General features: G+C 43.2%; 1 protein-coding gene across 1 annotated transcript in view; it reads left to right on the top strand.

Moving 5' to 3' along the window:
* GNS (glucosamine (N-acetyl)-6-sulfatase) overlaps positions 1-10494 on the top strand; it is a 38532-nt gene extending 28038 nt beyond the window's left edge. Inside the window, exons 11-14 of the mRNA XM_012782392.2 lie at positions 663-770; positions 1786-1896; positions 4276-4436; positions 7616-10494. Of these exons, the coding sequence (XP_012637846.1) occupies positions 663-770; positions 1786-1896; positions 4276-4436; positions 7616-7694 (459 nt within the window). The 3' untranslated portion in view covers positions 7695-10494. The remainder of the gene's footprint in view (positions 1-662; positions 771-1785; positions 1897-4275; positions 4437-7615) is intronic.
* The last annotated feature ends 11544 nt before the right edge of the window (positions 10495-22038 follow it).

Below are 22038 nucleotides of genomic sequence, written 5' to 3'. Positions count from 1 at the left end.
GCCACTGCACCTGGCCTCATTTTCTTTTGATCCAAAACTTGCTCTTTCTCCTAGATCTGCCTCCTCTCACCATTCATTCGTATGCCTGTCTTAAGCTTTCCCATTTCAAATGTGACTGCTGCTTTCCTTCCTCACCACTAATGTGCAGTGAAGAGTAAACGAGTTAATGCCTGTACTGTACCTTCATTCTGACGTCAAGGTGCTTTGAACCTGCTATAATCCTTAGCACCCCAGCCCTGTTTAATATTTGTTTCTTTCTTGTCCTTGTGTGTGTTAGGTTATAAGTTCCTCAATATGAGCTTAGGACAGTTCTTACATAGGACATAGAAACAGTATTATTCATTCTAATCTGGACTTTTGGCAACTTACATTGTGACTTCTTCAATTATTGCTTAGCTACTTTGTCAGTTTCCATTCCTGACCTGCTTCACAGAAACAGTCTGGGGAAGGCATTTGACCATCGCTTGTAAAAACTCTATAAATGCCAAACATGATAGTCAGTATCTTTTACATGCACCCATTTAGTCACTCCCTTTAGTTACTGAGTGAACTGTGCAGTTAGTCCTAACCTTCAAGTCCCCTTTAGCAGTAGAGTAAATAACTTTGTGATCTTTATCATAGTCTATATGTCTCACAGAAACCACGCTTGCTCTTCTTTCTAGAAAGGTGCCAGTAACCTGACCTGGCGATCAGATATCCTGGTGGAATATCAAGGAGAAGGCCGTGATGCCACTGACCCTACATGTCCTTCCTTGAGTCCTGGAGTATCTGTGAGTACAGCTTGAATTGGCTCAGACAGCTTTCTCACTGACAACACAGCAAGGTGCTGGTTTAGATGTGTCCAGTATCAAAACCCTTAATTTGAGTCCTACTAATTTGTCACTTTACTGTGGGAGGTTAGTAGATGGACAGAGGTAAATCCAGTAATCCTGAAAATGATGCTGCTGACCTATCATCAGCATGTGCACTTTGAATTATTTCGATTTATGTAACAAGTACGTATATCTGCCCATATTCTTACCTTTATCAATTCTCCTTCCCCATTTTCCTACCCCTCCCATTCTTTTTATTAGGGATATTACTAGGCCATCCAATAGATGGGGTTCCAACCTGTAACTGTGCCGTCTTGAGTGCCTCACATTAGTGGCAGCCAGGCAGGCCACAAAGGTGGTGACAGCCACACTGGCCTCCCTTTGGAGAGTGAGAAATGGGAGCATCAACTCCAAATGGAAGCCTAACACCAAAGTGTTATGATATAGTAGAGAACCAGCCAAAAGTGGCATAACAGATCCTTTGGAAGACGTAAAGAAATAAGTTAGAGTCAGCTAACTCTAACTTACTAGAGTTAAGCTCTGGTGATAAGAACACCCATAAATAATTTATCTGCAAATAATTCCAGAAAGCTCATTTTAGCCTTTTCTGCAACCTTTTACAATGACAGTTCCTAATGGTCCTTAGAAATGACTCATTTGAGTATTGTTTTGTTTTTCTTGCCAAGCAATACGTTTTACCAGTGCTCATGACAATAATTCTTGGCAGGAGATTAGCAGACAAGGATGGCAGCAGTCTACACATGGAACAACCACATATACCTTAATCAAGTTAGCCATCAGTAAGGAACAAAGCCTCACATCTATTTTGATTTACTGGCCTCTCTGTGGAAATTTTTTTAACTTCTATTAAATTGCATGCCTGGCATGAGCCAAATTGATTGCCCCTGTAGGCAACTAGATATTTGTTACTATGGAAGAACTGTCTTCATTTAACTTTTTAAATATTCTACAGCAATGCTTCCCAGACTGTGTATGTGAAGATGCTTATAACAACACCTACGCTTGTGTGAGGACGATGTCGGCGCTGTGGAATTTACAGTATTGTGAGTTCGATGACCAGGAGGTAAGAGGGGCTTCTGCCTGGACCTCCCTTGCCCCTTTGTTGTCTTCTTTATTGGTTGGACTTGGTAGCATAAGAGCAATCCAAGGAACATCTCCTAGGCGAGATGTTGTGTCTCTATTCTGTACTTCAACTTAGGTTTCCTTCAGTTAAGAAAACAAGCATAAGGCCATGCATGTCTTGCTTCTCTGTGATTTTTCTGCATGAGGTTTTCTCCACTCCTACCCACCATGCAGACACATGCTTTCTTTTTTGTTCTTTTTTGAGAGAGTCTTGCTGTGTTGTGCAGACTGGAGTGCAGTGATGTGATCATAGCTCACTGCAGCCCCACTCCTGCTTGAATCACTCAAGCAAAGTGATTCTTCTGCCTCAGCCTCCTGAGTAGCTAGGACTACAGGCATATACCACCATGCCTGGCTAATTTTTCTTATTTTTTTTTTTAATACAGATGGGAGTCTTGCTATGTTGCCCAGGCTGGTCTTGAACTCCTGGCCTCAAGTGATCCTTCCACCTTGGCCTCCCAAAGTGCTGGGATTACAGGTGTGAGCCACCACACCATAAACATACACTTTTTTTTTTTTTGAAACAGGGTCTCACTCTGTTGCCTGGGTTAGTGTACAGTGGTGTCGTCATAACTCACTGCAGCATCAAACTCCTGGGCTCGTGTGATCCTTCTCCCTCAGCCTCCTAAGTAGCTGGGACTACAGACATGTGCCACCACACTTGGCTAAGTTTTGTATTTTTTGTAGAGACAGGGTCTAGCTATGTTGTTCAGGCTGTTCTCAAATCCGGGCTCAGGTGATCCTTCTAGGTTGGCCTCCCAAAGTGCTGGGGTTACAGGCATGAGCCAGTGTGCCCAACCCAAACACGTACTTTAAATGTACAGTTCACATTTTCAGATTGATAAATGCCTGGTCTGTTAGCTTCCCTGGTAGTTTGGGATGAAAGTGAAGCACCTCAACTTCTATGGAGGTGAAACGATTTGGAGCATTTCCTGGAAAGCTTGCCAGCAACTGACTTATTCAGAAACTCCTGTTCCCAGCCGGGCGCGATGGCTCACACCTATAATCCTAGCACACTGGGAGGCCAAGGCAAGAGGATCGCTCAAGGTCAGGAGTTCGAAACCAGCCTGAGCAAGAGGGAGACCCTGTGTCTACTAAAAATAGAAACTAATTGGCCAACTAAAAATGTATAGAAAAAATAAGCCAGGCATGGTAGCGCATGCCTGTAGTCCCAGCTACTTGGGAGGCTGAAGCACGAGGGTCACTTGAGCCCTGGAGTTTGAGGTTGCTGTGAGCTAGATTGATGCCACCATACTCTAGCCTGGGCAACAGAGTGAGACTCTGTCTCAAAACAAAAAGAAAAAGAAACTCCTGTTCCTACCACAGCATAATCCAGTGCTGCTCAAACAGATTAGAGTGGGGTTGAAGGTCCAGGATTCCATCCTTGGAAGGAGGTGGGTTTTGGCCAACACATATCAGTGTGTATTATCCGAGGGATCTCATGGTCTCCAGTCCCTTGTGGTTACTGTTTGTCAGCATGTGCTCACCTGCCCCATCTGGCAACCCTCATCTTACCATATGGAGCAGATGCTCTTCTGTGTCTCAGAAATTGAGTCCCTCACCATTCCCTTTGCAGCTCATAAGCACTTTGGACAATAAGCAAGAGAGCCTCCCTCAAACTCAATTCCTATTTCCCCTCCCCCATAATGTTTATCAGTATCTAAAACCACTTTTTAAAATAGGAAAACTTATCCCAGCTACTCGGGAGGCTGAGGCAGTAGGATTGCTTGAGCCCAGGAGTTTGAGGTTGCTGTGAGCTAGGCTGACGCCACGGCACTCACTCTAGCCTGGGCAACAAAGCGAGACTCTGTTTCAAAAAAAATAATAAAATAAAATAAAATAGGAAAACTTAGCATTCATATAACAGGTTAGAATACTTTCATATCCATTCTCATTTAAATCTCACAATTCTAAGGCAAAAATAAGCTAATGTTAATTACTCTCTAATGTTAATGAACTCTCACTTCAGTAACTTTATCACTAAGTCCTGTTTGGAGACCTTGCCATTTGAGGGTCCTGCCTTCTGTTCTCTGCTCTAATTACAGAAGGTAATAAGCTTCCTCCCCATCCCCCTTCAGACTCTGCCTGAAGGCACAGGGTATGCAGGAGGTCCCTTTCCAGCATGTGGCGGAACAGATGTCCCATTGTCTCAAACATACAGTTGGGCTCTTTGAGGATCTTGAGACTAGACTGAAAGCCTCCGGGGCCTTGGTTTTTTATCTACCTGCTCCCTTCCCATTTACAAATAATTCACATTAAGAATATTTCTTCAAATGTAACCCTTGTTCTTTTCTTTTCTCCATCCCTTCACTTTCTCTAGGTGTTTGTAGAAGTTTACAATCTGACTGCAGACCCAGACCAAATCACTAACATTGCTAAAAGTATAGACCCAGAGCTTTTGGGAAAGATGAACTATCGGTTAATGATGTTACAGTCCTGTTCTGGGCCAACCTGTCGCACGCCAGGGGTTTTTGACCCCAGGTAAGTTTCCTTCATTTCATTTCTCAGAAACTCCAATTACAGAAACTTAAATGTTTGCCAGTAAATTTAATATATTAAACAGACACAATGAAAACAGGAGATGTAAACTCAGTTGTTGAAAAATATAAGCCCACTGCAGTATATGGAGGTATAAAAGATGTTTATCACCTACTAAGTAAGTCAGATTCATTCCTCCCACTCTCTCCTACATCAGAGTATAAAGAACTAAAATAATCCTTTCCCAGTGAAAGTTTGATTTTTAACTTCAAATCTTCAAGCAAAAAATAAATGACATGCTCCCTGCCAGAGGTGGCTCAAATGCATGGTGTCCTGACACCCAGTGTTCCTGCTGAGAAGTGACTGTTTAAGAGGTACAGAGTAGGAGGATGTTTTAGGTTGATGGAAAGTTGTAACTTAATTATTTAGCCATCTTCATGTTATATTTTATCTTCAGTCCAAATTAGAGACAAATTTATGTGAATGAGTGGAGAAACTAGATTAAAGACTATTTATTAAAGAAATGTAATGTTTTCTTTTTCTTTTTTTTTTTTTTGAGACAGAGTCTCGCTTTGTTGTCCAGGCTAGAGTGAGTGCCGTGGCGTCAGCCTAGCTCACAGCAACCTCAAACTCCTGGGCTCGAGTGATCCTACTGCCTCAGCCTCCCAGGTAGCTGGGACTACAGGCATGCGCCACCATGCCCGGCTAATTTTTTATATATATATCAGTTGGCCAATTAATTTCTTTCTATTTTATAGTAGAGACGGGGTCTCACTCTTGCTCAGGCTGGTTTTGAACTCCTGACCGTGAGCAATCCGCCCGCCTCGGCCTCCCAAGAGCTAGGATTACAGGCGTGAGCCACAGCGCCCGGCCTATGTTTTCTTTTTAATAGTGTATATAGAGCCAAAGAGACATGGATACCAGTAAACTAAAACTAGATAACAATATAAAAAGACAATATTTATCATTATTTTATATCACTTAAACTAAATAACTTTTTTATTTGGATAATCCCATTAGTACAATAAGAATGGTCAAGCATTTTGACCACCCAGCTTTAGTCTTCCCTCCAAGTTATCAGTGAAATAGATCCTAGCTTGGTGCCAGTTACTTGAAATAGGAAGTTCAGTTTCTAAAATAAAAGCACAAGACTTCCAGTTGACAGGTGCTGATTTTGTACTTTCCTGTAGCTACTGAGCTCAGATTGTTTTATCAAATCAAATTAAATTGGGTGTCTATAGCAGTTGATACCTTTTAACCATACACTCTCTGACTGACTCTAGGAATTAAAAGCCAACATCCACCTAATCTTAATTGGAGGGGCAAGGGACTTGGACCTCTTGGGTTGTGATGTGTGGCCAGAGAGTCCCTGACCACTCCACTGCTAGAACATGGACCTGCGGTGCCTGCATCCAGTTGGCCCATGCAAGGCAGATGCAGCCAGTTGCCTTGTTTCTTCTGAATGTTTGGCTCTGTTAGAAGGACTCAATCACAAAATTTCCATATAGTTCTTGGAGCCCGAATAAGGCTCTATGAGGAAATTGAGTGTGGAGTTGTGATTTGTTCAAAGGTCACCCCAGGCCAGGAGTGGTGGCTCACGCCTATAATCCTAGCACTCTGGGAGGCCGAGGCGGGCAGATTGCTCGAGGTCAGGAGTTCGAAATCGAAAGGTCACCCTATGAGGAACTTTTATATCATAGTCTCCTATTTCCAAAGCAAGTTTTGTTTTTTTAACTAAATGGCCCATGTTCTAGAAGCTTATAATTAAGGTTCTAGATGCTGGCTTTGCTGACGTTAACTTGAGCTATTTAAACTCCACCTGATTTTCTGTTTTAAATTCCTTAGCCCTAATTATACTTTCCTTTGGGCCTATGGAATCCTTCAAAATAGGGTCAGCAGACTGGATCCTGCGGGCCCAATCCAGCTACCACCTGTTGGAACACAACCATAGGCATTCATTTACGTAGTGCCTTTGGCTGCTTTTGTGCTTCAGCAACAAAGGTGAATGGTTGCAATGGAGACCGCATGGCCCACAGACCCTAAAATATGTATTATCTGGCCCTTTACCAAAAAAGTCCAACTACTGCTGCTCTAAAATTCAATAGTCAGGGGGTACATTTCAGTATCTGCAGGGGATGCCTGAAACCCCACAGATAGTACCAAACCTGATTGCTGCTGATAGGAACATGTTTCTGCTCATGTCTCCCCCTAAATTTAATGCCTTTTCCATCTTAACTAAGCACTTTGCACACACTGTGGCCATAACTTTTGCAGTTTGAGGTGTGACAGCAAAACTAGCGTGAATTTCTTTTTCCATCTTCATAATTTCACAGGATATACTATTCATTCTTACCACAGATCTTAGCAACCTTAGCTGTGATTTTTTTCTTTCAAGTTGAGAACTTTCACTTTTTTACTTAAGCACTTTACAGCTTTTCTTTGACGCATCCAAATGATGCTAGCATCACTACTCCTGCACTTTGGGGCCATTATTAAGTAAAAATAAAAGGGTGGCTTGAACATAAGCCCTGCCACAGTCGATTACCCCCTCAAAAAAACAGCTTGAATCTTGCTACTGATGCCTTTCAAGATTAACCTACTTCTGTCTCCTATCAACTTATACTATGTGATTTTGTACTTGCTGACTTGTGATGGAATGTTCTTTTTTTTTTTTTTTTTTTGAGACAGAGTCTCACTTTGTTGCCCAGGCTAGAGTGAGTGCTGTGGCATCAGCCTAGCTCACAGCAACCTCAAACTCCTGAGCTTAAGCAATCCTCCTGCCTCAGCCTTCCAAGTAGCTAGGACTACAGGCATGCGCCACCATGCCCGGCTAATTTTTTCTATATAAATATATTAGTTGGCCAATTAATTTCCTTCTATTTATAGTAGAGACAGGGTCTTGCTCTTGCTCAGGCTGGTTTCGAACTCCTGACCTCAAGCAATCCGCCCGCCTCGGCCTCCCAGAGTGGTAGGATTACAGGCGTGAGCCACTGTGCCTGGCCTCGATGGAATTGTTCTTAACTATTAAGTACTCATGTTTTATACTATAGACTTTCTCACTGGATTCCCTTCTGGTGATTTAATTGTTCCTTTTACATCCTTCCTGCCATCCTTTCCACTGAATAATATTCTGAATGCAGCTAGCAAGAGTTAATATGATGTTCTTTTTTTTCCCTCCCCAGATACAGGTTTGACCCTCGTCTCATGTTCAGCAATCATGGCAGTGTCAGGACTCAAAGGTTTTCAAAACATCTTCTGTAGCGACCATGCCCAGCCTCTACAGTTGGATCCCTGCACGTCTCTTTCTGATGAAGTGATTATAGTAGGTCTGTAGCTAGTCTTCAGGACCACGCCTGGAAGAGTTTCTGGACTGGCTTTGTTTTTAAGTTCTGTTTGAAAAAGCAACCCAATCAGCTGTGACCCTTGTGCAACTTGTTAAACTGTGAACTCTGCCCACATGTCAGGAGTGGCTATCCCTGGTCTCTTCCTCAAGGTCTTTTGTTCTTACCATTATCCTTTCTGTCCTGGGGCCATAGTTCTTGATTATTGCCCTCGTGGTCAGAGTTTGAACTTGTAAATCCATTCAGATAAATGTCAATACTTTAGGGCAAAACAAAAAACAACAACAAAAAACACACAACCTTTTGGTATATAGCTCGACCTAAAATCAAAGGACCTACATAGCATTTCAGATTGAGCACTTCACTATCAGAAATATTTGCATAGCATTTCAGATTGAGCACTTCACTGTCAGAAATACTAACATCACATGGCTTGAAGAATAACCATCTGAGCTGAATCCTCTGAGTAAGAACAGGGACCCTTGTTTTTAAATGAGTAGAGATACATTGTTTACAATATCCATCACACCATGATAAGGTTGCAAATTTAAAACATGCCGACCAAGCTCTGTTCTTTTGTTTGGAATCCTAGGCTGGTGCTGCACTGATATAGAGAGAGGTAAGCTGTGGTAAGACTAACCCCAGCTAGCTCTTGAAGGTGCCAGCCATCTGCTCTCCAGTGGCTGCTAACCACACGGAGTGCCAGAGTGCCAGTTAACACTAGGAAATTGAGGAAATGGCTCTTCTCTTAAGACTTTGCCCTCCGAGATCTGAAAGATAAAGTGGTTTAAGGAAGATCACAGGGAGCTGTGAAGGGTTGGGTTGGTGAAGGTTGTGTTTTCTGAGGGCCTTCTGTAGATAGGGCTCTTGGGCTGACAGGTTGAAGGCCTGTACCTGGAATTTGTGAAGTTCGTGCCTGTCCAGCAGGGAGCCTGAGTTTCAGTTCCATGTGTGAGGTCATTTTGACTCTATCTGCATTTTGCTGTCATCCTGTTTATTTGTTTTAAGGTGTAAAAATTTCTTACAGTTGACAAGTGTCAGCTACTTTATCTCCTTCTCCTTACCACCTCCTTCTCCCCTTTCAGTTCATTTCTTCCTGAGGTTTTGGAGTCTTGTTTAATTAGGGCCCCATTCAGCACTCCCCTGTCAAAATCAATCTATTTAGGTTTCCTCACCATTTAGAACATCTACATTTTTATGCTTCTTGGCTCAAAAAGCAATTCCGTTTCTGCTGTTTTCTTCACAAGAAGGTTAATTGGTGGTGAGACATCAGGAAAGGAGGAAGAGCTGTAGTTTATAACTTGTTTAACTCAGGCACGAAGTGATTTTAGCTTTATTTAAGATCTTCTGTCCAGCTTTAACACTTTGGAAGACATGGCCATGAGTAGCTTTTCTGTCAGAATCCCAGATAGCCATGTGGGTTGATAGCCATTGGGTTTATCCTTACCTCACATGACCCCAGCATGTGGTGGTATCTTGAAGAGAAATAGGCAAGTGAAATGAACACCTCTGCTGTGAATATTTTAGAGAGAAAAAAATTCTCAAACTTTTGTAACTGACAGCAAACTACATGCTGAATATGGGCATCAGCTTTCTTCTCTACCTTGACTCTTAACATTATTAATCAACTTCCACGTTAATGAGAGCTGACCATAGTTATTCCCAAATAAAAAGAAACCAACTCTTACCAGGTCTTGGACTGTAATATATTGTTCAGTTTTATGATGCTGGTTCCCGAAAGCAGGTAAAGTGGTAAGAGTGACGCGAGCCAGCTGCTGATAGCATCTCTGCCACATTGCTCTCACCTTCAGTTCAGCTGGTATGTTTGGGTGGTCAGATGTGGTGAGGACCTCCTTATACCTCTTCTACTTTGAGTACATTTCCTACCTAACCTTTGAATAGCCTCCAATTTTACATTTTTCTCTTCAACTGACTTCATTCTGGATCTGTGGTAAAAACTTTCATAAAGAGACCTCAATTTATGGCCTAATGGACTACAAAATGCACTGGTGTTTTCAGAATGTTTATGTCTGAGGGACCCACTGCAAGAGGCTTGGCTTGTTCTTTCAGTTGTACTCATTTGGATTTTGATGATTTTCTCTTTTGAGAAGGTCAGTTCCATGTCTGTCGGTGCCCTTCAGGGTAGAGAACCATATAAACAGTAGGAATGAGCAGAGGCCTTAGGAGTGAATAGAGACTTTTTGCCTTAGAAGATTTCCTATTACAGAAGCTCTCTCTCACATACAGTTACAAAGTTGGGAACACCTTTTAAGCATCTTTGAATTTTACAAATGGTGCTGTTGCAAACACATGTTAATTGACAACACTAGGGTTCTTATACAAAATAGTAATGATAGCCATGGTAGTTACACCTTAATTGATAAGAAATGTTCTTAAATTTACTTTAGTGTCTAAATTAAGGATTAGTGCTTTTTAATAAAAGATAAGTTGTCCCAGGATCCTTATTTAAGAGAAAGCAAAGGGTATTTCAACTGGCCCACCAGTGGAATTAGATGGGTATATTTGGGTTCTTCGGTTTTACCAACACTTAGTTCCTACTGAATTTTGTAAATTCCTGTTTGCTTCATCTGTTCCTAGAAGTTATTCTGCCCTTGCTCTCTGTCATCTCAGTCATTTGACTTAGAAAGTGCCCTTCAAAAGGACCCTGTTCACTGCTGCACTTTTCAATGAATTAAAATTTATTTCTGTTCTAGTGAGAATGTGTCCTTTGTTTTAGTTCACAAGTAGCAATGCTGACAAGATGCTTTTTTCTCCTGGTGCAGTTTAATGTTTTCATCACTCACCTAATACTGGAAATGGGCTGTTTCTTCATCAGATTCTGTTGAGTCTCGACCTGGATGGCTCTTACGTACATGGTCTCTACTGATTGATAATCCCTGAATGAAGTACCATGTGGAAAATCCTTCCCAGTAAATCTGTATGCATTTATAGTTTTGGAGGAAAGAAAGCTCATCTGGGCTGGCAGTCACATGCATAGACTAAGCTCACCTTCAGTGGCGCTTTGTCTTGATAGGCATGTGACCCATTCCCTAGAAGAGGAATGACTTCTTAAGGGGTCAGCAAACTTCTAAAAGGGATAGATAGCTAATACTTTGTTATCACAACTGCTTACCTTTCCTGTTATAGCAAAATAGTAGCCATAGATAGTACATAAATGAATATGTGTGGCTATGCTTCAGAAAAACTTTACAAAAGCAAGTAGGTCATAATTGCCAACACCAGACCTTGCAGTTTGCCTCATACCTTAGCAATTATGAAGATCATGTACAAATCAAGATGTTAGAAGACACCCATACGATTGCCAGAATTACTGTCAGAAAAACAGGTAACTTCGGTATAATACAATATGATACAATGTCAGGATCATTTGTAAGTGTCTAGGATTCAATTGTAACCTTTCAAGCTAATAAGCCTATTGTTTCATGAATCCTGGTAGAAGATGAGACATCTGAGTTAAAGACAAAGAACTTTGTTATAGCACAGCAAGCAGTATGAGCCTGACAGTTCACCCTTGCTTCCAAATCCTACAGATGTGATGCAAAAGGCCCAGATGGATGGGGGTTTTGTTATAGGAAAGGAACACTGAGCTTGGGGAACCTGCTGTTTTATAGTAAGCACTAAGTAAGCCTGCTCTTTGTTCTTGCAAACACATCTCTGAGGAATGGTCTCCATAAAAAGCAGTCAGGGCCTTGCATTCTTGGCATACCCAGCAAGAATGTACTGGCATGCTTTGGCCAATAGTGGGTTGCCTCTCCCAAGACTGTCACTGTTTAATAGCAAGGGATCACCTAGCTGGATGTTTGTCCTCCCTCCACAGGGCTAGGACACTAGATCAGACCAGGAGTAGCAGTTGTAGACCTAACTGCTTAAGTGAGATTTTTTTTTTTTTCTACCTGGGATCTAAGCCCAAGAAACGGGGATATAAGAAAAATGGGTGGTGGCCTTTTTAGATTTCAAGACAGAAGATACTAAGAGCTTGAGTGTTGGAAAAGGCTCCAGTCATAAGGTTAAACATCAGGTCAGACTTACTTTCCAGAGCTACCTAGTCTGACCTTTGTCTAAATTCTGGAGAAAGGAAGAAGATAGAGTAAAACCTCCGTGGTCACTGACCAAATAGAAAAAACAAGATGGCACAGGGTACCCATAAAGTCACCTAATTGCTACCATAAAAATAGGAAATTTAGTTATATCACAAGCCATCATTGAGGAGCAGAATGTTATTTACATAGACTCACAGTGAGGGTAAGTACAGACTACTAGATCCACTTTTTAAAACTTGCCCCACCTATTCCCACTGAGACTGTAACCTGCCCTAGAACAAAATTCCATACAGAATTAGTCTTTGTTTTGTCTTTCTCCACCACTGGTGGATTTAAAGGGCTGTTCAAATGCAAACCTTGAAGTCTGTTGAGGCTAGAGCCAATAACCAGAGAACCCAAAGGACACAAGCTGAGGGCATGGTGTTGACACCTCTACTGATGGCCTAGGAATCACGATATAAGACAAGATTTATGTGTGGACCACGGAAGCTAGCTCCTAGGGTACCATGGAGTAGATGACAATTCTAAATTTTAGTCTTTGAGAGGAAGATTTCGTGACCACCTTCTGCTGGTGACCTGAGATCCATATGTGTCCTCAACCTGCAGCTCTAGATGATGACAGATCATCAAAAGATAAAGGATGCTTGTAATTATCGTTTTTTGCAATAAAAACAGTTCCACAGGGTAGGTTTTTTTTTTTCCCCTCAGCTTAATTTACCCAAACTCACAAAGCTATTTAGTCAGAGTCAGGATTTCAAAGAAGATCTGGCTTCAAAGCCACCTTCCCATTAAACTCTGCTGTCTCCATCATCCCTGAAGGATTTGTCCCGCCTCATCACGTATCTGAGTGCCTACTCTACCCGGTGGTGAGCTCGGATATGAAAAGGAATTACTCTATTCCTCCAAGACATTATGTAGAATGAAAAGAGAACTTGTGTCTCATACCTGTACTTACAGGGAAACTACAGTATCAGACTAAGACTGGGAGGTGCCACTACCATGCAAATGGCTTCTTGTCCTGATCTACACAGTGTTGCTGGTGGAAAAGTGAAAAGAGGGCTCCTCTCTACACCTCATTTAACTATTTCCAGCATGGCTGTGGTAGCCAGCCTCCAAAATGGCTCTTGACGCTCCTGTGTAGTCTCCTCCCACAATGCACCAGGGGTGGCCCATGTGGCCAATAGAACAGGGCGCGTAGGATGGTGTGTGACTTCAGAGGCCAGGCTGTAAGCGACATGGCTGCTTCTGCTGGCTGTCTGTTGGATTACTCTGGGAGAAACTTGCCACGCTATCATGACACCCAAGTAGCTGTAGGTCGAGGTTCCCGTGGGGAGGATCTGAGCCTCCTGGAAACACCCAGCCCCAATTCGCAGCCACATGAATGAGCCATAGAAGCAGATCCTCCAGCCCCCCGTCAAGACTTCAGATGACTGCAGCCCTGGCCAACACCTTAACTGCAGCCTCAGGAGAGACCCCCAAGCAAGGACCATCCAGCTAAGCTGCTCCCAAACTCCTGACCCACAGAATATAATAAGGTGATATGACAATTGTTTAATGTTGTTTTAAGCTGCCAATTTGGGGCTAATTTGTTATGCAGCAATGTATAACTAATGACCAAAGCTGGTGTACCAAGAGAAACTGAGCCAGCCTTTTGCCAAAACCTATCCAATCAGATGACTGGAGCAGGGCGAAGCTCTCCAGTGACAGAGGTTCAACTTGTCTCCAAACGGGGTAATAATCTTATGAAAATTATATGCTCAAAGCATATAAGCAAACACTGGTTCCCAGCTATCATTACTAAAACCAAGTAGAAGCTTCTCTGTTGGAATAGTTGCTAAAATGTCCTCAGCACATGTTAGAAAATATTCTAACATACGCTTGGCTGGCAGGCTCCAGTCACAAACCCATGTCTTCTGTCCAGTGGGTCTCCATAGCTCCCAAAAGCCGATGAGGGGGAGAGCAGCGGCTCGGGAGAGCGGCTCATTAGCAGCTGTAGCATGCCAGGGGTCTGGCTCAGTTTCCCAGCCACCTGCTGTCACTGCTCCATGCCTCCTCCCAGTGCTGGGAAAGTAAGTCGCTCAGATGCACAAATTGATTCTGTTCCTGCTTACATCCCTAAGAAAGTGGCTGCTTCCTGTACTTTTCTCCTCAGCCCCCTCTACCCTGGTCTCCCAGCATCTCCCAGATTAGGTGAGCAGCAACTTTATCACGCCTGAGATCGACATGACAACCTGGGTTCTTTCTAGCAGTCTGGAACGAGTGAGTGGCTCACCTATCAGAGCAGGTTTTGCTAGACTACGCTCTCATGCATGCTCCTGCAGAGAAGGAAGCCCACGGTGCCAGGTCTGGTCCTCTGCACGGCAGGGAATGACAAAACTTTGGCCCACATGCATCCTGGCCCCCTTCCTTCTCCCTGTAATGCCATGGAAGGCCTTAAGGGTTCAGCCAGAGGTGAGCACCGACCATATGGGGACAGCAGGAAGTTCAGGGGCTGCCTGTAGAGGAGCCTCCTCCTGTCTCCAGCTGCCCAAGGCTGTTCCCAGACGTGGCTATGAAATGGTTAGTCCCACAAATTTGGCGCCCTGCAGCTAGGAGGGATGCAAAGTGAGCTGAAGATAGGTCGGTCTCCAAGGTGATTACTACCTGGGGGAGAATTTACTTGCATGAAAACACTGACTGGAAACAAAGGTCAAGGCCCCCTGACTGCACCTTACGTTCATGTGACAGCACAGGCAGCCCCGGCCGCTCTGAGGATATTGTCTCTAACCTGTCGGGGAAGAAATGACTGTATTTACAGGGAGCACAAGGCAAGGCACTAAATGATTTCTTGGTCTACCGATTAGCTTACAATCTTGAGTGTTTTGCTTTTAACCCCATTTTCTTCCCTAAGCATGAATTTTTAAAGACAAAAACAAAACACTTTTCTGCTTGAAAAACCGACCCTCTTGGAAGTTGGCACCTAAGATGCTTCTAGATGAATTTTAGTATCAACCTTATATAGGTAAGCATCTTGGCCCAGGAGTAAAGCGGCTGTAACACCACTGTAGAAACAAAAAGTCAGAAAATAATAACCACCATACGCCATGCCAGGATCTACAGGGTACAAGATACTTTCACATCCACTGTCTTGTTTGGTCCTCACAGCAGCCCTGGTAAGCAACCAGGTGATGCCCTCTCCATCTTACAGGGAAGAAAATTAGGTTTGATTGCCAAAGGTGAACTCTTAACCTGGGGAGAATTATTTGGCCCTAAAGTTCTTTTCTCATAATAACAGAGAAAAAGACTGCAAGAATGATCCAGATAAAACATGCTGTCAGGCCGGGCGCGGTGGCTCACGCTTGTAATCCCAGCACTCTGGGAGGCTGAGGCGGGCGGATTGCTCGAGGTCAGGAGTTCAAAACCAGCCTGAGCAAGAGCAAGACCCCGTCTCTACTATAAATAGAAAGAAATTAATTGGCCAACTAATATATATAGAAAAAATTAGCTGGGCATGGTGGCGCATGCCTGTAGTCCCAGCTACTCGGGAGGCTGAGGCAGGAGGATTGCTCGAGCTCAGGAGTGTGAGGTTGCTGTGAGCTAGGCTGATACCACGGCACTCACTCTAGCCTGGGCGACAAAGCAAGATTCTGTCTCAAAAACAAACAAAAAAAAACATGCTGTCAAAAAGAGAGACCCTCAGACACCAGTCCCCATCATGCAGAAAACATTCACGCAACTTACAAATTCTGCTAGGTAACTCTTCCTCTTTAAGATCTCAGCTTTAGGCTGGGTGTGGTGGCTCACACCTGTAATCCTAGCATTCTGGGAGCCCAAGGAGGGAGGATGGCTTGAGGTCAGGAGTTCAAGACCAGCCTCAGCAAGAGTGAGACCCTATCTCTAACAGAAACCAGCTGGACAACTAAAAATAGAAAAAAATTAGTCAGGCATGGTGTCACACATGTGGTTCCAGCAATTCAGGAGCCTGAGGCGGGAGGATCACTTGAGCCCAGGAGTTTGAGGTTGCTGTGAGCTAGGCTGACGCCACAGCACTCTAGCCTGGGCAACAGAGTGAGACTCTATCTCAAAAAAAAAAAACAAAAAACCTCACCTTTAAATCATTTCCTCAAGGATGCCTTTTCTGACCTCCTAGATTACACATCCACAGCACCCTAAATTTTATCTCTATGACTAGTTTGCATCCTACACGGACTCTGATTTCCATGAGCTGAGTCCATGATGTTCTCACTCGCCATAATCTACCCAGTTCCTAACATCTTTGGGTGGTTTGTGAATTATTTGTTGAATGAATGAAATTAGGAGACTTACTATTCAAGTTTATTTTCGTGCAAAGAGCAGAACACACTAATGAAAAGAAATATTTTTTAAAAAGGTTATAAATCCCTGTACAGAGTACGTATGAAAAGAAAAGAAAATAAATAAAAAATAAAAAAAAAAGAAAGGAAAAAAAAAAAGAAAAGAAAAAAAAAAAAGGTTATAAGAATATAGGTATCACAGAATACAAGAACATGAAACAAGATACATTCATTCCTCAAATATGATTACAATTAGTTCCAAAACTGAAGGAAGCCAAGCATGGGAGGGAGGAAGGGAGGAGGCCACATGTAGACACTACTGCGTTTCCAATAATGTGAAAGTATGCTTAAATGTCACGTTAGAATATTGTTGATCATATGTGTTAAAGTTACATACTGCAGACACCTGTAAACTCAGTAAATTCTTGAGGGAACAAAGTAGTTGGCGGCAGAATCAGCACTTGTCATTTGTCATTTGGCAAGCTTTTCAGAAGCTAGGCAAAATGTGTAATAGAACTCACCTTTTTTTTTTTTTGCACAAAATAACTACTTTTTAACGAAACTTATTTCGATGTAAGGACCTAACATTTGAATGTAGCAGGTCTGTAGAATCTGTATCACCTCTCTTGTTTAATGATACTGGTAAATTTGTGTCTTCTTTTTCTTTCCTGACCAGTCTGGCTAGAGGTTTATTAATTCTGTTTGATCTTCTTTTTTTTTTTTTTTTTTGAGACAGAGTCTCGCTTTGTTGCCCAGGCTAGAGTGAGTGCTGTGGCGTCAGCCTAGCTCACAGCAACCTCAAACTCCTGGGCTCGAGTGATCCTTCTGCCTCAGCCTCCCGGGTAGCTGGGACTACAGGCATGCGCCACCATGCCCGGCTAATTTTTTATATATATATCAGTTGGCCAATTAATTTCTTTGTATTTATAGTAGAGACGGGGTCTCGCTCTTGCTCAGGCTGGTTTTGAACTCCTGACCTTGAGCAATCCGCCCGCCTCGGCCTCCCAAGAGCTAGGATTACAGGCGTGAGCCACAGCGCCTGGCCTGTTTGATCTTCTTAAACAATCAACTTTGGTTTCATTGATTTTGTTTTTAGTTTCATTAATTTCCACCCTTTATTATTATACTTCCTTTCTTCTGCATGCTTTGAGTTTGCTTTTCTTTTCCTAGATTAGGTGGAAGCTGAGATCATTGATTTGAGACCTTTAATCTTTTCTAGTAGGTATATATATAGTGCTTTAAATTTCCCTCTACTATTTCAATTCTTTTTTTTTTTTTTTTTTGAGACAGAGCCTCGCTTTGTTGCCCAGGCTAGAGTGAGTGCCGTGGCATCAGCCTAGCTCACAGCAACCTCAAACTCCTGGGCTCAAGCGATCCTCCTGCCTCAGCCTCCTGAGTGGCTGGGACTGCAGGCATTCACCACCATGCCCGGCTAATTTTTTCTATATAAATTAGTTGGCCAATTAATTTCTTTCTATTTATAGTAGAGACGGGGTCTCGCTCTTGCTCAGCCTGGTTTTGAACTCCTGACCTCGAGCAATCCGCCCACCTCGGCCTCCCAGAGTGCTAGGATTACAGGCGTGAGCCACCGCGCCCCGCCAACTATTTCAATTCTTGATCCCATAGAAGATAATGGGCACATGAGCACAGAACTCATGTAAACAAAGAAAATTCTTTACTAAGGGATGAGGGTTACCATGAGGCATCCAACAACTGGAAAACACCAGGTGGGTTCTGAATGTACTCTCTCGTCTCCCAGAGGCCACATGGCCCCTCTCCCCCAATATAAGGTCCAACGGTGGGCTCAGCTTCCGGTCTGTACGTATCCCTCACCGACTGGCTAGAATTCCTGTTTATTTATTTAAAAAGTTTTGAGAAAGTCAAATTGATCAATGGCTTGTATGAGAGGTCTAAAATCCCATTAGCCACGTCTGGGGGAACAGGGCCGTCATACTGTACATAGAATTGTCCTTTCCAGGGCCAAGTGACGCAGGTCAGGATGCCTCTTTGCAGGCTAGTCATTACTCTCAATGTGGAAGCAATTTATTTACATTTTAAAAACGAGGGGTATGAGGGAATACTCTGTGCACAACGATGTATCCCTTCAGCCTCGGAAACATTCCGTAGAGCTCTAGGATGTGCAGTTAGTATTTGACAAACTACGGGGCGCTTGTTGAAACGGCAGATTCCCAGGGCAGGGCCCACTACTGGAGACTCTGAGTCAGTAGCCTCCAGCGGGGTAAGAGGGAAGAAAAATCTGCCTTTATAATATCAGCACCTTCTACTGTTCTAAAGACAGTCCATGAAGAAACAGTGTGGTGACCTCATTTTATCTTGAAATCTCTGCCAGCAGATCCTAAACACTGCCTTTTCTTAACTGCCAACTTCATAAATAACTTTCCGCAAGCCCTACTGTGCCTCTGCCTGGTAACACAAAAAGAAACACAAGCTGGGGGGGAGAGGGGGGATCAGAGGGGCAAAGGGGACAGGAACATTCTTCCTGGCCTCACTCACACTCCTACACACTAACTGGTTAAGTTCCTTGGAGCCCACTCCCTGCCCCAGCAAACACACAAACTCTCACAACAATTTTATGTCGATAAAAGCAACGGAACTCAGACCTTTCTGAAGGCCCAACCCAAGCTCCTCAATTTCTATGGTTGCCCTTACATTATCAGACACGCGTCTTTCCTTGATAAGACATTAGATGATATGCTCAATCTTACCTAAACTTAATCGACTTTGAATGTCTTCCTTGCAGAGATCCCACATGCAAGAAAGATATTTGAAATGTCTGTCATTCTGAAAAGTACCTGAAGATACCACTTACAATTCTGAGCAAAAAATTTGAATTTAAGCTGTTGTCTCCCTGCCTGCAAAAGTAATAATGCAAGAATTCTAACTGCGGAAAGACTCACTGCCCAGAATTTCTAGAAGTTAAGCAAATTTTATTGCACCTGTAAATGGAAAAGCCTCTTTGAGCACAGGCCCCTAGAACTAACTCCATTTCAGAGAAAGGCACCAGCAGGGCTGGTTAAGCCACAGGGCTTAATGAATCCCACATGGCCACAAAGGGTGGCTTGGCTGAGGGCAGTGCACGTGCCAGGCAAACACAAACCAGACACATGCCCTTAACGACCAAGGTGCATTATAACCAGGACTCCTTGTTTAGAAAGACAAAAAAAAAAAGAACTCTCCTGGTTAAAATAACTCCTTCCCAAAAACAAAGCCAAATCCCAATTCTTTTGAAGTTTACAAAGAGTCCTGATGTTTTGTTGTTTGTGTGTAAACATTTGAAGGTTCCAATGCCCACATTTCTCAGAAACAGGAAGAAGAAAAGAGCTTCTGGAGTCCAGCTGCCGCCAAGCACAGCCTCAGCCAAACACATGAGGATCACAGCAGTATTTTGGAAATGACTATTTAAGATCAAAGGGTCTGTCTTCTACCCTGCCATTCTCACCTCCTAGAATTAATAGGGAAAGATCTGCCACAAAACAAAACGAAACCAAACTAACAAAACATAAAACCCCCAAGCCCAAACCCAACCCTGCAGATGGAATACATCCATTTGGCCCGAGTTGTTGGTAAGATAAGCCTGGCAGTCGCCCCCTTCCCCTGCTGTTTTCACCCGCCTTCTGCCCCGCCCCCTCTATCCTCATACAAGGCTTCTTTCTTGCACATTTAATTAAGCAAGTAGTGATTCAAAACAGACAAGTGGCACACTTTAGAGACTTTGAATACTTAGTTCCTTGTGTTTCTTTGGAGAGCACAATCCTTGATTGAGAGGTGGTTAAATGTTTCCTGGCTCCTACAGAGCTCAGACTTCTCCCTGAAGCTGTTCTTCTAGAGGTTCCAAGGGAATTGTTCGGCAGCCAGAACACTGCGTTTGGTTACCTGTCTCGTCAGTTCTCCCATGCAAGAGAATCTCTAAATGAAAACACAGGTTGGTATTTCATTCTACATATGATCACCTAAATGAAATAATAAATGAACAATGGATGAGAAAGCACTCTGACATCAACAAAGCCCAACTGCACCAAAACAGGCCCGCTTTCAGATGAACTGCCCGTTCAAGGCAATCTAACAGGCTTTTGCTTTTTTGTAAGACTACTCAAGTGCAGTAGTGAGAAAGGGAGAAAGAGTAGAACAAGGAGTTCGATCTGTACCTGACTGTGAACAATCGATATAATTCACTGCCTTTGGACTAGCCTTGACCTTTTATTTTATTTTTTTTATAACAAGATATGGCAATTACATATAAAAGTTCTTTGATTTGTTTAAAAATATACAGAAAAATATAACAAATACCTTTTTAAATATTGTTTTATTTAACAAAAAGATTTGAGCTCTTTCGTTTACAGGAAAAAAGAAAATACCTGAATTTATGGTAAGAAAAAGTTTCTAACTCATATTTTCTAGGAGGAGGTCTGGGGGCCTCAGGTGGCTGTCCCTGTTGAGGGCAGTCCATCTTCCAGTGGCTCCATTTGGCCACACAAGGGACACAGCTTAGAGGGTGGAAGAGGATTAGAACAGGCTTTTCCCCATTGTCTGGTGTGCCACATTGAAAGCAAGTGCCCCCGGGAGTCGGGGGGGATTTCTTTTGCAAGAGCTGTCTCTATCTGGGTTTGCATAGAGGCAAGCATCTGGTATTTTAAGGGAAGATACTTTTCTTTTTGGGCCCGATATTCCTCCTCCCTATTAAAAACTTTGAAGGCTGTTTCAAGGAGTTCTTTCCATGAGGTGTGAGGCCATTTCTCTAGTTTTAAAATTATTTTTTCAGATGTCAGGAGCAGACTGAGAGATAAAATGAAGGTGTAAGAGAGTCTACCCTTCTATGGATTCTGAGTTTAAACTGGTACATTTTGTTAAGGTCTCTGTCAGGTGATATAAAAAGAGAGCAAGGCTTTCCTGTGTCCCCTATGTGACCTCTGTAATCATATTCCATTTTTCAGCCTTATGGGCATTGCTGGCCATGCCTGCTAAGAGGCAGGTCACCATGTGATCTCGTAGTCAGAGGCCGGGGTCACCCCGCTGACAGGTCCAATTAGTTTCTCCAGAGGGAACGGCCTCTGCTGTGACCGAATTTTGGTTGGACTGAACGTGTAGCCCACGAGCGTGAGCACTGGCCAAATGCCAGATGAGTTCCTTTTCTTCTGGTGTTACAGTGGAAGTTAGGGTGACATATAAGTCATGCCAAGCTAAGCTGAAGGTTTGGGTGAGATATAAGAACTCTTGCCTATATTGTATTGGGTTTTCTGAGAAGAAACCTAGTTGCTTTTTGATCTGGGAAAGGTCAGCCATGTTTAGGGGATATGGACTTACCCAGTGCCCTCTACACCAGCTACTTCCCACAGGGGGAAAAGATGTGAGGACCCAGGACTGGGTGGAGTCCCATCTTTAGATCCGGTTATGGTGAGGAGGTGGGCGGAAAGGAATTGAAGGTGTCATGGTGTCAGGAGATGGTGGTTTGAGAGGGGAATGGGGAGCTGACATGGGGGAGAAGTAGAATGTCCTGGTGCATAAGGAGGGGGTTCATCGGCAGGACCAAGGAACAAACTAGAAGGAGGGTTTTGTTTTGAGCAGTCCTGGCACAAAGATGGTCGTAAGCTGATATAGGAAAAAGCCTGTGCATAGGGGACTTCTGACCATTTGCCATTCCTACTTAGGAAGCTGTCCAGATCACGAAGGATCTGGTAATCAAATGTGCCATTTTTAGGCCATCAGTTGTCTTTATCCAATTTATATTGGGCCATGCCGTATTTACAAAAGAAAATAAAGCTTTTCTTTTTAAGGTCACTCTATAGGTCCAGTTTCGAAAAGTTTAAAGGAAGTCACCCCAAAGGGGAAGGTGGAGGAATGGTAGAGGTGCCCGAGCCCATGGTGAAGTTCCCTGAAGGTCTCTCGCTGACTC

This window comes from Microcebus murinus, chromosome 10 (genome assembly GCF_040939455.1).
Source record: "Microcebus murinus isolate Inina chromosome 10, M.murinus_Inina_mat1.0, whole genome shotgun sequence".
NCBI lineage: Eukaryota > Metazoa > Chordata > Mammalia > Primates > Cheirogaleidae > Microcebus > Microcebus murinus.
Note: the sequence above shows the minus strand (reverse complement) of the source record. Positions and strands in the feature narration are given on the sequence as shown.